The sequence below is a fragment of the Oncorhynchus kisutch genome, unplaced genomic scaffold, assembly GCF_002021735.2.
Source record: "Oncorhynchus kisutch isolate 150728-3 unplaced genomic scaffold, Okis_V2 Okis01b-Okis20b_hom, whole genome shotgun sequence".
Lineage (NCBI taxonomy): Eukaryota > Metazoa > Chordata > Actinopteri > Salmoniformes > Salmonidae > Oncorhynchus > Oncorhynchus kisutch.
The window spans coordinates 13,491,845-13,509,344 of NW_022261978.1; the positions used below are offsets into that span (position 1 = coordinate 13,491,845).

General features: G+C 44.5%; 1 protein-coding gene across 1 annotated transcript in view; it reads left to right on the plus strand.

Annotated features, from left to right (window-relative positions):
- Positions 1-7,556: 7,556 nt before the first annotated feature.
- Positions 7,557-17,500, plus strand: part of LOC116358921 (suppressor of cytokine signaling 1) — an 11,061-nt gene continuing 1,117 nt past the window's right edge. The window contains exons 1-3 of the mRNA XM_031811331.1: positions 7,557-8,049; positions 11,847-12,637; positions 13,549-17,500. The exon at positions 13,549-17,500 is cut by the window's right edge and continues 1,117 nt beyond it. Coding sequence (XP_031667191.1) covers positions 12,054-12,637; positions 13,549-13,876 — 912 coding nt within the window. The 5' untranslated portion in view covers positions 7,557-8,049; positions 11,847-12,053 and the 3' untranslated portion in view covers positions 13,877-17,500. The remainder of the gene's footprint in view (positions 8,050-11,846; positions 12,638-13,548) is intronic.

Genomic DNA, 17,500 nt, shown 5'->3' on the forward strand with positions numbered 1-17,500 from the left:
AGAATAGATTGTCCACCATCTATGTGTTGTCCAGACAGAACGGTATTCAGTTGTAAGAGACAGACAGTAAATACTAGGAATAGATTGTCCTCCATCTATGTGTTGTCCAGACAGAACGGTATTCAGTTGGTAGAGACAGACAGTAAATACTAGGAATAGATTGTCCTCCATCTATGTGTTTCAGACAGAACGGTATTCAGTTGGTAGAGACAGACACAGTAAATACTAGGAATAGATTGTCCTCCATCTATGTGTTGTCCAGACAGAACGGTATTCAGTTGGTAAGAGACGACAGTAAATACTAGAATAGATTGTCCTCCATCTATGTGTTTCCAGACAGAACGGTATTCAGTTGGTAAGAGACAGACAGTAAATACTAGGAATAGATTGTCCTCCATCTATGTGTTATCCAGACAGAACGGTATTCAGTTGTAAGAACAGACATTCAGTAATACTAGGAATAGATTGTCCTCCATCTATGTGTTGTCCAGACAGAACGGTATCAGTTGGTAAGAGACAGACAGTAAATACTAGGAATAGATTGTCCACCATCTATGTGTTGTCCAGACAGAACGGTATTCAGTTGGTAGAGACAGACAGTAAATACTAGGAATAGATTGTCCTCCATCTATGTGTTGTCCAGACAGAACGGTATTCAGTTGGTAGAGACAGACATAAAATACTAGGAATAGATTGTCCTCCATCTATGTGTTGTCCAGACAGAACGGAATCAGTTGGTAAGAGACAGTAAATACTAGGAATAGATTGTCCACCATCTATGTGTTGTCCAGACAGAACGGTATTCAGTTGGTAAGAGACAGACAGTAAATACTAGGAATAGATTGTCCTCCATCTATGTGTTATCCAGACAGAACGGATTCAGTTGGTAAGAGACAGACAGTAAATACTAGGAATAGATTGTCCTCCATCTATGTGTTATCCAGACAGAACGGAATTCAGTTGGTAAGAGGCAGACAGTAAATACTAGGAATAGATTGTCCTCCATCTATGTGTTGTCCAGACAGAACGGTATTCAGTTGGTAAGAGGCAGACAGTAAATACTAGGAATAGATTGTCCTCCATCTATGTGTTGTCTCCACAGAACGGTATTCAGTTGGTAAGAGACAGTAAATACTAGGAATAGATTGTCCACCATCTATGTGTTATCCAGACAGAACGTATTCAGTTGGTAAGAGACAGACAGTAAATACTAGAATAGATTGTCCTCCATCTATGTGTTGTCCAGACAGAACGGTATTCAGTTGGTAAGAGACAGACAGTAAATACTAGGATAGATTGTCCTCCATCTATGTGTTGTCCAGACAGAACGGTATTCAGTTGGTAAGAGACAGACAGTAAATACTAGGAATAGATTGTCCTCCATCTATGTGTTGTCCAGACAGAACGGTATTCAGTTGGTAAGAGACAGACAGTAAATACTAGGAATAGATTGTCCACCATCTATGTGTTATCCAGACAGAACGGTATTCAGTTGGTAAGAGACAGACAGTAAATACTAGGAATAGATTGTCTCCATCTATGTGTTGTCCAGACAGAACGGTATTCAGTTGGTAAGAGACAGACAGTAAATACTAGGAATAGATTGTCCTCCATCTATGTGTTGTCCAGACAGAACGGTATTCAGTTGGTAAGACAGACAGTAAATACTAGGAATAGATTGTCCTCCATCTTAGTGTGTCCGACAGAACGGTATTCAGTTGGTAAGAGACAGACAGTAAATACTAGGAATAGATTGTCCTCCATCTATGTGTTGTCCAGACAGAACGGTATTCAGTTGGTAAGAGACAGTAAAATACTAGGAATAGATTGTCCACCATCTATGTGTTATCCAGACAGAACGGTATTCAGTTGGTAAGAGACAGACAGTAAATACTAGAAATAGATTGTCCACCATCTATGTGTTATCCAGACAGAACGGTATTCAGTTGGTAAGAGACAGACAGTAAATACTAGGAATAGATTGTCCACCATCTATGTGTGTCCAGACAGAACGGTATTCAGTTGGTAAGAGACAGACAGTAAATACTAGGAATAGATTGTCCTCCATCTATGTGTTGTCCAGACAGAACGGTATTCAGTTGGTAAGAGACATTCAGTAAATACTAGGAATAGATTGTCCACCATCTATGTGTTATCCAGACAGAACGGTATTCAGTTGGTAAGAGACAGACAGTAAATACTAGGAATAGATTGTCCACCATCTATGTGTTGTCCAGACAGAACGGTATTCAGTTGGTAAGAGACAGACAGTAAATACTAGGAATAGATTGTCCACCATCTATGTGTTATCCAGACAGAACGGTATTCAGTTGGTAAGAGACAGACAGTAAATACTAGGAATAGATTGTCCTCCATCTATGTGTTGTCCAGACAGAACGGTATTCAGTTGGTAAGAGACAGACAGTAAATACTAGGAATAGATTGTCCTCCATCTATGTGTTGTCTAGACAGAACGGTATTCAGTTGGTAAGAGACAGACAGTAAATACTAGGAATAGATTGTCCTCCATCTATGTGTTGTCCAGACAGAACGGTATTCAGTTGGTAAGAGACAGACAGTAAATACTAGGAATAGATTGTCCTCCATCTATGTGTTGTCCAGACAGAACGGTATTCAGTTGGTAAGAGACAGACAGTAAATACTAGGAATAGATTGTCCACCATCTATGTGTTGTCCAGACAGAACGGTATTCAGTTGGTAAGAGACAGACAGTAAATACTAGGAATAGATTGTCCACCATCTATGTGTTGTCCAGACAGAACGGTATTCAGTTGGTAAGAGACAGACAGTAAATACTAGGAATAGATTGTCCTCCATCTATGTGTTGTCCAGACAGAACGGTATTCAGTTGGTAAGAGACAGACAGTAAATACTAGGAATAGATTGTCCTCCATCTATGTGTTGTCCAGACAGAACGGTATTCAGTTGGTAAGAGACATTCAGTAAATACTAGGAATAGATTGTCCACCATCTATGTGTTCCAGACAGAACGGTATTCAGTTGGTAAGAGACAGACAGTAAATACTAGGAATAGATTGTCCACCATCTATGTGTTGTCCAGACAGAACGGTATTCAGTTGGTAAGAGACAGACAGTAAATACTAGGAATAGATTGTCCACCATCTATGTGTTATCCAGACAGAACGGAATTCAGTTGGTAAGAGACAGACAGTAAATACTAGGAATAGATTGTCCTCCATCTATGTGTTGTCCAGACAGAACGGTATTCAGTTGGTAAGAGACAGTAAATACTAGGAATAGATTGTCCTCCATCTATGTGTTGTCCAGACAGAACGGTATTCAGTTGGTAAGAGACAGACATTAAATACTAGGAATAGATTGTCCTCCATCTATGTGTTGTCCAGACAGAACGGTATTCAGTTGGTAAGAGACAGACAGTAAATACTAGGAATAGATTGTCCTCCATCTATGTGTTGTCCAGACAGAACGGAATTCAGTTGGTAAGAGACAGACAGTAAATAGTAGGAATAGATTGTCCACCATCTATGTGTTGTCCAGACAGAACGGTATTCAGTTGGTAACAGACAGTAAATACTAGGAATAGATTGTCCTCCATCTATGTGTTGTCCAGACAGAACGGTATTCAGTTGGTAAGAGACAGACAGTAAATACTAGGAATAGATTGTCCACCATCTATGTGTTGTCCAGACAGAACGGTATTCAGTTGGTAAGAGACAGACAGTAAATACTAGGAATAGATTGTCCACCATCTATGTGTTGTCCAGACAGAACGGAATTCAGTTGGTAAGAGACAGACAGTAAATACTAGGAATAGATTGTCCTCCATCTATGTGTTATCCAGACAGAAAAGAGAAATGGGCAAAATAACATTTCAACTGAACTAGAAACCTTTTAATAGTTTATTTTAAACATTATTTTAAAACAATGTAAATGGTAGTATATAGAAGTTGGGACTATAGTAGATGAAGAATCCATATTTCTTTAGATGGAGTATTTATTGGGCCATTATACTAGTGTATTATGTATGTTTGTAATAGTGTGTTATATGTGAAAGTGTGCTGTATTATAAATTGTATTTTACCGTTAAGGACTCTTGGAAGATTAGTCCAAATGGAGACTAAAAGAGATCCTAATAAAATAAAATAAAATCTATAGAATGAATACAATCAGCAGCAGATTTTTTGAACTAAGTACATTTACCAACTAGAAACAGCTGTATAAATGGAAAACCAATGGAAATGAAAGGCCTGATGGTGGCGCTAGAGGAAAGGTCAAGAGGTCACCAAACAACAGGTTTCTTCCACTTGGGGGTCTTGATTGTGCACAACAAATTGTATGGCAATCCAGCTATTACGTTGAGATATATCTTGTTCTCAGCCTGTGGGCATCGTGTGTGTCGTGATCCCAATATCCATATCCATTTAACAGTTATCTTGCTCAGCCTTTACTCACCAAGAGCCCAGCGTCGATGCCTTCTTCCTAGCAAAGACACTGATCAAGTCTTTGAAGTCCCGCTTTCTAGCTAACTGACTTTCTATGGAACAGCAGGACAAGACTGCAAAGCCTGTCTGGGACATAGTGGACCTCTAATTCGTTTTTTTTTTAAAACCAGTTTTAGTTTCCTGAAAGCTCTCTCACCACTAGCAACAGTCACAGGCAGTGGCCAAATATACGTAAAGCAATGCACACTTCTCCCAGAATGCTTTGCAGCTGCATCTTACCAATTCAGCATATACAGTGTTCAGGTGTCTGTCTGTCTGTCTGTCTGTCTGTCTGTCTGTCTGTCCTGTCTGTCTGTCTGTCTGTCTGTCTGTCTGTCTGTCTGTCTGTCTGTCTGAATGAGCTGAGTCTGTTTATCAGACCCATAGTCACCCTCTCATATCCCTATAACATATGTTATCCCACACACACACACACACACACACACACACACAACACACACACACACACACACACACACACACACACACACACACACACAGTGCTGAAAAATCACATGATTTCAGAGAAAGGAGAGCAAAAAGCGAAGTGAAAGTTCTGACCAGCTGGCAGGAAGCCAAGGCCCTCTGGGGGAACAGACATGGCATGGTATACACACACAACACACACACACACACACACACACACACACACACACACACACACACACACCACACACACACACACACACACACACATGGAACACACACACGGGAACACACACACACACACACACACACGGGAACACACACACACACATGGGAACACACCCACACACACGGGAACACACACACGGGAACACACACACACACACACACACACATACACACACACACACACACACACACAGCACACCAGGTGGTGAGGGTAGGCAACAACATCTCCTCCCCGCTGATCCTCAAGGGGGCAAACTACCTGCCCTCCAGGACATCAACCACCCGAGCCACTGCCTGTTCACCCCCGCTGTCATCCAGAAGGCGAGGTCAGTACAGGTGCATCAAAGCTGGGACCGAGAGACTGAAAAACAGCTTCTATCTCAGGCCATCAGACTGTTAAACAGCCACCACTAACATTGAGTGGCTACTGCCAACACACTGACTCAACTCCAGCCACTTTAATCATGGGAATTGATGGGAAATGATGTAAATATATCACTAGCCACTTTAAACAATGTTACCTTATATAATGTTACTTACCCTACATTATTCATCTCATATGTATACGTATATACTGTACTCTATATCATCGACTGCATCCTTATGTAATACATGTATCACTAGCCACTTTAACTATGCCACTTGGTTTACATACTCATCTCATATGTATATACTGTACTCGATACCATCTACTGTATCTTGCCTATGCTGCTCTGTACCATCACTCATTCATATATCCTTATGTACATATTCTTTATCCCCTTACATTGTGTATAAGACAGTAGTTTTTTTTAAAATTGTTAGTTAGATTACTTGTTCGTTATTACTGCATTGTCGGAACTAGAAGCACAAGCATTTCGCTACACTCGCATTAACATCTGCTAACCATGTGTATGTGACAAATAAATTTGATTTGACACACACACACTCACTTATGGGAACACACACACACACACGGGAACACACACACACACACACACACACACACTCACTTATGGGAACACACACACACACGGGAACACACACACACACTCACTTATGGGAACACACCTATTGGCTCGCAGCCCGGTCTGATAGACTAGACGGAGTATATTTAACGTAAATCTGGTGATGCCCAAATGACACTGAACAAAAATATACGTTTATATAAAGGTACAGTGCTCGTTTCATGAAGGAGTAACTCTGTCTGTAATAAAGCCCCTTTGTGGGGAAAGACGACTCCTGATTAGCTGGATCTGGCTCCCTAGTGTGTTGGACTGGCTCCCTAGTGGGTCGGTCTTGCTCCCTAGTGGCTGGGCCTGGCTCCACAGTAGGTCGGCCTGGCTCCCTAGTGTGTCGGCCTGGCTCCCCAGTGGCTGGGCCCAACTCTCTTGTAGTCCCAATATTTACTGTGTGATATTTACTGACTGAGCTGTGAATATATAACACTGTGCAGACATCATTCTGCACACAGTGGAATTCACTATCTGATGGAAGACTGATCCCCTCTATAAGAAATGTGCTAAAGGACATCTTTTAGGTTCAGTAGGTAGGTACAGTAAACAGGTTCAGTAGGTAGGTACAGTAAACAGGTTCAGTAGGTAGGTACAGTAGGTACAGTAGGTACAGTAGGTACAGTAGGTACAGTTAACAGGTACAGTAGGTACAGTTAACAGATACAGTAGGTACAGTAAACAGGTTCAGTAGGTAGGTACAGTAAACAGGTTCAGTAGGTAGGTACAGTAGGTACAGTAGGTACAGTTAACAGGTACAGTAGGTACAGTTAACAGATACAGTAGGTACAGTAAACAGGTTCAGTAGGTAGGTACAGTAAACAGGTTCAGTAGGTAGGTACAGTAGGTACAGTAGGTACAGTTAACAGGTACAGTAGGTACAGTTAACAGATACAGTAGGTACAGTTAACAGGTACAGTAGGTACAGTTAACAGGTACAGTAGGTACAGTTAACAGGTTCAGTAGGTACAGTTAACAGGTTCAGTAGGTACAGTAGGTACAGTTAACAGGTTCAGTAGGTACAGTTAACAGATACAGTAGGTACAGTTAACAGGTTCAGTAGGTAGGTACACTAAACAGGTTCAGTAGGTACAGTAGGTACAGTTAACAGGTACAGTAGGTACAGTTAACAGATACAGTAGGTACAGTTAACAGGTTCAGTAGGTAGGTACACTAAACAGGTTCAGTAGGTAGGTACAGTAAACAGGTTCAGTAGGTACAGTAGGTACAGTTAACAGGTTCAGTAGGTACAGTAGGTACAGTTAACAGGTACAGTAGGTAGGTACAGTAGGTACAGTTAACAGGTACACTAAACAGATACAGTAGGTATGGAAGCCAAAAAACACTTAGTCACACCGTGTCACAGTCACACCCCTGCTGCCAGAGACTCAAAGTCATTGCAGGTTCCGCCCACCCATCTCAGCACAAAGCAGCTCTCTATTCCTCCTTACAGGATTCTCGTCCTCCCCTTTTCACCATGGGGAGTGTACATATTGTAACATACCTACCATATACTGTCTTAGAAGGTATCGTTTTAATGATGTATAACGAAAGAGAACGTTTGGATGGTTCTTGGAAAGCGCACGCGGTCACAGGACTCGGGACACTTTGAGGCGGGGAGGAGTTACGGTGGTGTGTTCGTTTTGAACTTTTTTTGTTTGTTGTGTTGTTTCGTTCAACTCGAGATGCCGTTTCAGGCAAGACGACAGTATAGGAAACATGGTTGACTGGCAGGCTACTACATCCAAGATTTGTGAAACTTAAGTAGCGCGTGTGGGTTACACGTGTCTGAGAACGGGAACATGAAGACCTTTGACGGTGACGGTAATGTAATGGTGTGATTTATAGCGGACGCATTGCACGCGGAGTCTCCCACCACGGATTCATTTGGTTAACGTCTCATTCCTCTCCAGAAAACGGTAAGCACCCGACGCTCCCCAACTTGCTCCATTTGAAACAAGACTACGGGTCATATTTTTGTTGCATTTATCAGGAATACATGAATCTATTTGTTACGTTTGAATGAAGTTGTCGCGGTGCTGTATTTATTAATGTGTAAAGAATATAAACAGCGTTTGAATGGTAACTGGTAACTGGTGAGCTGTGGCTTGAAGTTCGAGACAATGAGCTGGTTTGCAATGCAGAGCTGTTGTCCAGGCGTAATAATTGAACCCATAGCAGAGCTGTTGTCCAGGCGTTATAGCAGAGCTGTTGTTATAATTGAACCCACCGTAGAGCTGTTGTCCAGGCGTCATAGCAGAGCTGTTGTCCAGGCGTTATAGCAGAGCTGTTGTCCAGGTGTTATAGCAGAGCTGTTGTTATAATTGAACCCACCGCAGAGCTGTTGTCCAGGCGTTATAGCAGAGCTGCTGTCCAGGCGTTATAGCAGAGCTGTTGTTATAATTGAACCCACCGTAGAGCTGTTGTCCAGGCGTTATAGCAGAGCTGTTGTTATAATTGAACCCACCGTAGAGCTGTTGTCCAGGCGTTATAGCAGAGCTGCTGTCCAGGCGTTATAATTGAACCCACCGCAGAGCTGTTGTTATAATTGAACCCACCGCAGAGCTGTTGTTATAATTGAACCCACCGCAGAGCTGTTGTCCAGGCGTTATAGCAGAGCTGTTGTCCAGGCGTTATAGCAGAGCTGTTGTCCAGGCGTTATAGCAGAGCTGTTGTTATAATTGAACCCACCGCAGAGCTGTTGTTACAGTCAGACTGAAAGTGAAAGTGTTTCTTTTTTTCAACCCGTCTCGCGGCTGCTGCCAGAATCTTCCAAACAGACACAGTTCTGTTATCGCGCCTCTGATTATGTTTTATAACAGCTAAAAAACAGGAAGACCAAGACACTGTCCTGTTAACAGCTATAACTAAGAAGATAAAGACACTGTCCTGTTAACAGCTATAACTAAGAAGATAAAGACACTGTCCTGTTAACAGTTAACAGCTATAACTAAGAAGATAAAGACACTGTCCTGTTAACAGTTAACAGCTATAACTAAGAAGATAAAGACACTGTCCTGTTAACAGTTAACAGCTATAACTAAGAAGATAAAGACACTGTCCTGTTAACAGTTAACAGTTATAACTAAGAAGATAAAGACACTGTCCTGTTAACAGTTAACAGTTATAACTAAGAAGATAAAGACACTGTCCTGTTAACAGTTATAACTAAGAAGATAAAGACACTGTCCTGTTAACAGCTATAACTAAGAAGATAAAGACACTGTCCTGTTAACAGTTATAACTAAGAAGATAAAGACACTGTCCTGTTAACAGTTATAACTAAGAAGATAAAGACACTGTCCTGTTAACAGTTATAACTAAGAAGATAAAGACACTGTCCTGTTAACAGTTAACAGCTATAACTAAGAAGATAAAGACACGCTTCTAACATCACATTTTATTGGTCACACATATTTAGTAAATGTTATTGCGGGTGTAGCGATGTGCTTGGCAGGTCGATGAAGAACACATTGTTATTGAGAATGATCGCCTGGCAAGAAGCAAACCGCCTCCTGTTGGGCAGAGGATTTAAAGAAAGGGGGCTCCCGAGTGAGGCGTCACTACAGACCCTGGTTCGGTTCCAGGCTATATCACAATACCCCGGCAGGGTAGCCTAGTGGTTAGAGCGTTGGAAGGATTGCAAGTTCAAACCCCCCCGAGCTGACAGGGTACAAATCTGTCGTTCTGCCCCTGAACTGTTCCCCGGTAGGCCGTCAGTGAGAATAATGTGTTCTTAACTGACTTGCCTGGTTAAATAAAGGTAAATAAACAAGACACTGCATCTCAGTGCTCGAGGCGTCACAGGGCGGCGCACAATTTTTACCTTTATTTTAACCAGGTAGGCAAGTTGAGAACAAGTTCTCATTTACAATTGCGACCTGGCCAAGATAAAGCAAAGCAGTTCGACATATAAAATGACACAGAGTTACACATGGAGTAAAACAGACATACAGTCAATAATGCAGTATAAACAAGTCTATATACAATGTGAGCAAATGAGGTGAGAAGGGAGGTAAAGGCAAAAAAGGCCATGATGGCAAAGTAAATACAATATAGCAAGTAAAATACTGGAATGGTAGTTTTGCAATGGAAGAATGTGCAAAGTAGAAATAAAAAAATAATGGGGTGCAAAGGAGCAAAATAAATAAATAAATTAAAATTAAATACAGTTGGGAAAGAGGTAGTTGTTTGGGCTAAATTATAGGTGGGCTATGTACAGGTGCAGTAATCTGTGAGCTGCTCTGACAGTTGGTGCTTAAAGCTAGTGAGGGAGATAAGTGTTTCCAGTTTCAGAGATTTTTGTAGTTCGTTCCAGTCATTGGCAGCAGAGAACTGGAAGGAGAGGCGGCCAAAGAAAGAATTGGTTTTGGGGGTGACTAGAGAGATATACCTGCTGGAGCGTGTGCTACAGGTGGGAGATGCTATGGTGACCAGCGAGCTGAGATAAGGGGGGACTTTACCTAGCAGGGTCTTGTAGATGACATGGAGCCAGTGGGTTTGGCGACGAGTATGAAGCGAGGGCCAGCCAACGAGAGCATACAGGTCGCAATGGTGGGTAGTATATGGGGCTTTGGTGATAAAACGGATTGCACTGTGATAGACTGCATCCAATTTGTTGAGTAGGGTATTGGAGGCTATTTTGTAAATGACATCGCCAAAGTCGAGGATTGGTAGGATGGTCAGTTTTACAAGGGTATGTTTGGCAGCATGAGTGAAGGATGCTTTGTTGCGAAATAGGAAGCCAATTCTAGATTTAACTTTGGATTGGAGATGTTTGATATGGGTCTGGAAGGAGAGTTTACAGTCTAACCAGACACCTAAGTATTTGTAGTTGTCCACGTATTCTAAGTCAGAGCCGTCCAGAGTAGTGATGTTGGACAGGCGGGTAGGTGCAGGTAGCGATCGGTTGAAGAGCATGCATTTAGTTTTACTTGTATTTAAGAGCAATTGGAGGCCACGGAAGGAGAGTTGTATGGCATTGAAGCTTGCCTGGAGGGTTGTTAACACAGTGTCCAAAGAAGGGCCGGAAGTATACAGAATGGTGTCGTCTGCGTAGAGGTGGATCAGGGACTCACCAGCAGCAAGAGCGACCTCATTGATGTATACAGAGAAGAGAGTCGGTCCAAGAATTGAACCCTGTGGCACCCCCATAGAGACTGGGAATTGGCCCAGCGTCGTCCGGGGTTTGGCCCAGCGTCGTCCGGGGTTTGGCCCAGCGTCGTCCGGGGTTTGGCCCAGCGTCGTCCGGGGTTTGGCCCAGCGTCGTCCGGGGTTTGGCCCAGCGTCGTCCGGGGTTTGGCCCAGCTTCGTCCTTCCACAAGGTTACATGAAGGGAGATCCACAGCAACAACATGACAGACCATAATACAAGCAGTACGAAGAGACAGACCGAAACATGCAGCACAATCAGCATTCTACGTTACTGGGTTCCCATAACAACCACAGCTGTCCATGACAGACCATAATACAAGCAGTACGAAGAGACAGACCGAAACATGCAGCACAATCAGCATCCTACATTACTGGGTTCCCATAACAACTACGTCCATGACGGAGTCCTTGAATCCTGAGACGGAGACTAAACTTTACAGTGTTAGTGGTGTGTGTGTGTGTCTGTGTGTGTGTGTGTGTGTGTGTGTCTGTGTGTAACCAGCCTATGTTTTTATACAGCACCTCAATAACACTGTCCCTGTCTGTCTGTCTCTTCTCCCAGGATCTCTCCAGATCATTCTGGATCTCTCTCTCCTCGCCCCTATAGTGGATTTGGATATGGGATAGTGATCCCAGACTCCTGGACCACACACCTCCGGCCCTTCTTCAGCCAGCAGGAGTATCTTCTAGTGCGACACACACACACCGTCAGCTGGTTCACAGTGGCTACTACTGGGGATGGGGGATCCAGTGGAGGGCTCTCTTCTGTATGATGGTCAGAGATACTCTGGCAGGAACCACAGTGGAACCATCGCAGAACCACGCGGCACCCACGCAGAACCAGGACGGAACCCAGCAGCTTCCGGGGGAAACCCTAGAACACGTAGAACAACAGAACCGCGTTCAAGAACAACAGAACCAACTCCTAGAACTCGAGAACTTCGAACTCTTAGGTCAAGAGAATGAACTCTTAGAACAACAGAACCTAGAACAACAGATCCAACTCTTAGAACTAGAGAATACAGTCCAGACCAGCACAGACAACCGGTCCAGACCTCCAGACAAGACCAGTTCTGGCGGTGCCCTCCATCCCTGGTGGCCTCAACAGAGCAGCTTTAGAGCGACTAGACCCAGTGTCCCTCTCCCCTGCCTCGGCCCTCTTCTCCACTTGCCCGATCCGATCCCAGACTCCTGGCCCACACACCTCCGGCCCTTCTTCAGCCAGCAGGAGTATCTTCTAGTGCGACACACACACCGTCAGCTGGTTCACAGTGGCTACTACTGGGGCCCTATGGAGATGGAGGAGGCCCACCGCACACTGCTACTCACACCGCCTGGGAGCTTCCTCATCAGGTATACACCACACCCTGCTACACACACCGCCTGGGAGCTTCCTCATCAGGTATACACCACACCCTGCTACACACACCGCCTGGGAGCTTCCTCATCAGCTATACACCACACCCTGCTACACACACTGCCTGGGAGCTTCCTCATCAGGTATACACCGCACCCTTCTACACACACACCGCCTGGGAGCTTCCTCATCAGCTATACACCACACCCTGCTACTGACACACCGCCTGGGAGCTTCCTCATCAGGTATACACCACACCCTGCTACACACACACTGCCTGGGAGCTTCCTCATCAGGTATACACCACACCCTGCTACACACCGCCTGGGAGCTTCCTCATCAGGTATACACCACACCCTGCTACACACACCGCCTGGGAGCTTCCTCATCAGGTATACACCACACCCTGCTACTCACACCGCCTGGGAGCTTCCTCATCAGGTATACACCGCACCCTGCTACTGACACCGCCTGGGAGCTTCCTCATCAGGTATACACCGCACCCTGCTACACACACACTGCCTGGGAGCTTCCTCATCAGGTATACACCACACCCTGCTACACACACACCGCCTGGGAGCTTCCTCATCAGGTATACACCACACCCTGCTACACACACCACCTGGGAGCTTCCTCATCAGGTATACACTGCACCCTGCTACTCACACCGCCTGGGAGCTTCCTCATCAGGTATACACCGCATCCTGCTACTCACACTGCCTGGGAGCTTCCTCATCAGATATACACCACACCCTGCTACACACACCGCCTGGGAGCTTCCTCATCAGGTATACTCCGCACACACACACACACGGCTGTTCCTCATCAGGAAACAAACAAGCACAGCCCCCCCTTGCTGTTCCGTCCTGTGTAACGTTGTGCTGTCGTGTGGTTGTGTGGTTGCCAGGGACAGCAGTCAGCCGGACGTCTTCTTCACCCTCAGTTACCACGGCGATCGGGGGCCCGTCAGTGTCCGCGTCCTCCTGACCAGTCAGAGTTTCCGCCTCAACGGCAGTAACAAGGCCTTTGATTCATTGTTCGCCTTGCTGCGGTTCTACGTGGAGTCATCCCATAGGCGGCTGCGGAGGGCGTGGCGCAGGGAGCAACCCATGACCTTACAGCAGCTGTGTAGGGGACGAATCGTGGAGTTGTACGGAGCGGAGAGGATAGATTCACTACCTGGGCTTAACCAGGTGGTCATACAGTATCTACAGGACTATCCTTATAGTGTATAGACACACCCTCCTACCGGAGAGTTTGGGGCACCACTTCCGTTTCAACAGACTGAAACTTTCTGACCGGTACTGACCCGAAACTACAATGGAGTGGAGCCCCAGAAAACGGAATTGGAAATTTGCTGATTTTTACACTCTCTGTCTCTGGTCTGGTTCTGTGGTTCTGTCTCTGGTCTGGTTCTGTGGTTCTGTCTCTGGTCTGTGGTTCTGTCTGTGGTTCTGTGGTTCTGTCTCTGGTCTGTGGTTCTGTCTCTGGTCTGTGGTTCTTATCTGTGTGGTTCTGTCTCTGGTCTGTGGTTCTTATCTGTGGGGTTCTGTCTCTGGTCTGGTTCTGTGGTTCTGTCTCTGGTCTGTGGTTCTTATCTGTGTGGTTCTGTCTCTGGTCTGTGGTTCTTATCTGTGGGGTTCTGTCTCTGGTCTGTGGTTCTTATCTGTGTAGTTCTGTCTCTGGTCTCTCTGTGATTCTGTCTCTTGGGCCAGTTCTAGGCTGGTCATGTACTGTAGTTCTGGTCTGTGGTTCTGAAGGTACAGTGGGTTGGTTTCCCAAACCTTATTCTAAAATGGATTTTAAAAAAAAGGTTTCCCTCATCAATCTGCACACAATACCCCATAATGACATCACAATACCCCATAATGACATCACAATACCCCCATAATGACATCACAATACCCCATAATGACAAAGCGAAAACAGGCTTTTAGAATTTTGGGCAAAAAAAATAACAGATACCTTATTTACATAAGTATTCAGACCCTTTACTATGAGACTTGAAATTGAGCTCAGGTGCTTCCTGTTTACATTGATCATCCTTGAGATGTTTCTACGACTTGATTGGAGTCCACCTGTGGTAAATTCAATAGATTAGATATGATATGGAAAGGCACACACCTGTCCCACAGTTGACAGTGCACGTCAGACCCGAAAACCAAGCCATGAGGTCGAGGGACTTGTCCGTAGAGCTCCGAGACGACAGGATTTTGTCAAGGCACAGATCTGGGGAAGGGTACCAAAAAATGTGTCTGCAGCGTTGAAGAACACAGTGGTCTCCATCTTAAATGGAAGAAGTTTAGAACCACCAAGACTTCCTAGAGCCGCCCGCCCAGACAAACTGACCAATCAGGGCAGAAAGGCCCTTGGTCAGTCTTTACTAACGACATGCTACATGCTATTGAGTCTTTACTAACGACATGCTACATGCTATTGAGTCTTTACTAGCGACATGCTGCATGCTATTGAGTCTTTACTAGCGACATGCTGCATGCTATTGAGTCTTTACTAGCGACATGCTGCATGCTATTGAGTAAAACCAGAGTGTCTATGTATGTGGCCTTGGTCAGTCTTTACTAGCGACGTGCTATATGCTATTGAGTCTTTACTAGCGACATGCTACATGCTATTGAGTAAAACCAGAGTGTCTATGTATGTGCTCTAACCACTAGGCTACCTGCCACCCCAGAGCTACCTGTCTAACAGAACACAGTGTTCTTTAATGGAAGCCTGTACAACAAAATCAAGGTAGAATCAGGAATTCCCCAGGGCAGCTGTTTGGCACCTTCTTTTTTTCAATCTTTACCAACAACATGCCAATGACATTTGAGTAAAGCCAGTGAGTCTATGCATGCGGATGACTCAACACTGTACATGTCAGCTACTACAGCGACTGAAATGACTGCAACACTTAACATAGATAGAGCTGCAGTTAGTTTCAGAATGGGTGGCAAGAAATAAGTTAAATAAATATTTACAATAACTTAATAATTAAAAGCATTTTTATTTTGGACAAATCATTCACTAAACCCTTAAACCTCAACTACCTCTCGTAATGAGTCATGAGTCATGAGTCATGAGTAATGAGTCACGAGTCATGAGTCATGAGTCATGAGTCACGAGTCACGAGTCATGAGTCATGAGTAATTAGTCATGAGTCATGAGTCATGAGTCACGAGTCACGAGTCATGAGTCATGAGTAATGAGTCATGAGTCATGAGTAATGAGTCATGAGTCATGAGTAATGAGTCATGTGGAAATTGAGCAGTTGAGGTGACTAAACTGCTTGTAGCAGGGGCGTGAAACTGAAACAGTAATTCAGGCCACTTTAATAATGTTTACATATCTTACATTACTCCTCTATCACATGTATCACATGTATATATATACTGCATTTTATGCCACCGTCAGCCTGTTGAGGAAGAGTCATAGCAGAGTAACCAGGAAGTAATTACCACTAGGAAACCAGTAGGCGGCACAGTAACTCACTGCTCTCTGACATCTTGTCAATGATATCATCTTTGTCAATTCAGGAAGTAATTACCGCCTGTTGAGGAAGAGTCATAGCATAGCAGAGTAACCAGGAAGTAATTACCACTAGGAAACCAGTAGGCGGCGCAGTAACTCACTGCTCTCTGACATCTTGTCAATGATATCATCTTTGTCAAGTCAGGAAGTAATTACCGCCTGTTGAGGAAGAGTCATAGCATAGCAGAGTAACCAGGAAGTAATTACCACTAGGAAACCAGTAGGCGGCGCAGTAACTCACTGCTCTCTGACATCTTGTCAATGATATCATCTTTGTCAATACAGGAAGTAATTACCGCCTGTTGAGGAAGAGTCATAGCATAGCAGAGTAACCAGGAAGTAATTACCACTAGGAAACCAGTAGGCGGCGCAGTAACTCACTGCTCTCTGACATCTTGTCAATGATATCATCTTTGTCAAGTCAGGAAGTAATTACCGCCTGTTGAGGAAGAGTCATAGCATAGCAGAGTAACCAGGAAGTAATTACCTCTAGGAAACCAGTAGGCGGCGCAGTAACTCACTGCTCTCTGACATCTTGTCAATGATATCATCTTTGTCAAGTCAGGAAGTAATTACCGCCTGTTGAGGAAGAGTCATAGCATAGCAGAGTAACCAGGAAGTAATTACCTCTAGGAAACCAGTAGGCGGCGCAGTAACTCACTGCTCTCTGACATCTTGTCAATGATATCATCTTTGTCAAGTCAGGAAGTAATTACCGCTGGTAACAATATGATTGTTGGCCATGTTTTCTCGAGTTATATGCAGCTTCAGTGTCTTGTGTCCTCTGTAGCTGAGCCCACATTTACCAACAACTTTAACTACATCCATCACACGTTCCGTGACCTGCCTGCCTCCTCTTTCTGACCTGGTCTCGTTGAACTGACATTATCACTCAGAAGGGTACGGATGTCTGCTCTGCTCTGAAAAAGGCTTCTGCACTTTCTCTATGGGTCTTCTCTCATGTTCCTCTCTGATGGGCGTGTTTCCAGGCCTCCTTTCTCTATGGGTCTTCTCTCATGTTCCTGTCTCTGATGGGCGTGTTTCCAGGCCTCCTTTCTCTATGGGTCTTCTCTCATGTTCCTGTCTCTGATGGGCGTGTTTCCAGGCCTCCTTTCTCTATGGGTCTTCTCTCATGTTCCTGTCTCTGATGGGCGTGTTTCCAGGCCTCCTTTCTCTATGGGTCTTCTCTCATGTTCCTGTCTCTGATGGGCGTGTTTCCAGGCCTCCTTTCTCTATGGGTCTTCTCTCATGTTCCTGTACTCTCTGATGGTTGTGTTTCCAGGCCTCCTTTCTCTATGGGTCTTCTCTCATGTTCCTCTCTGATGGGC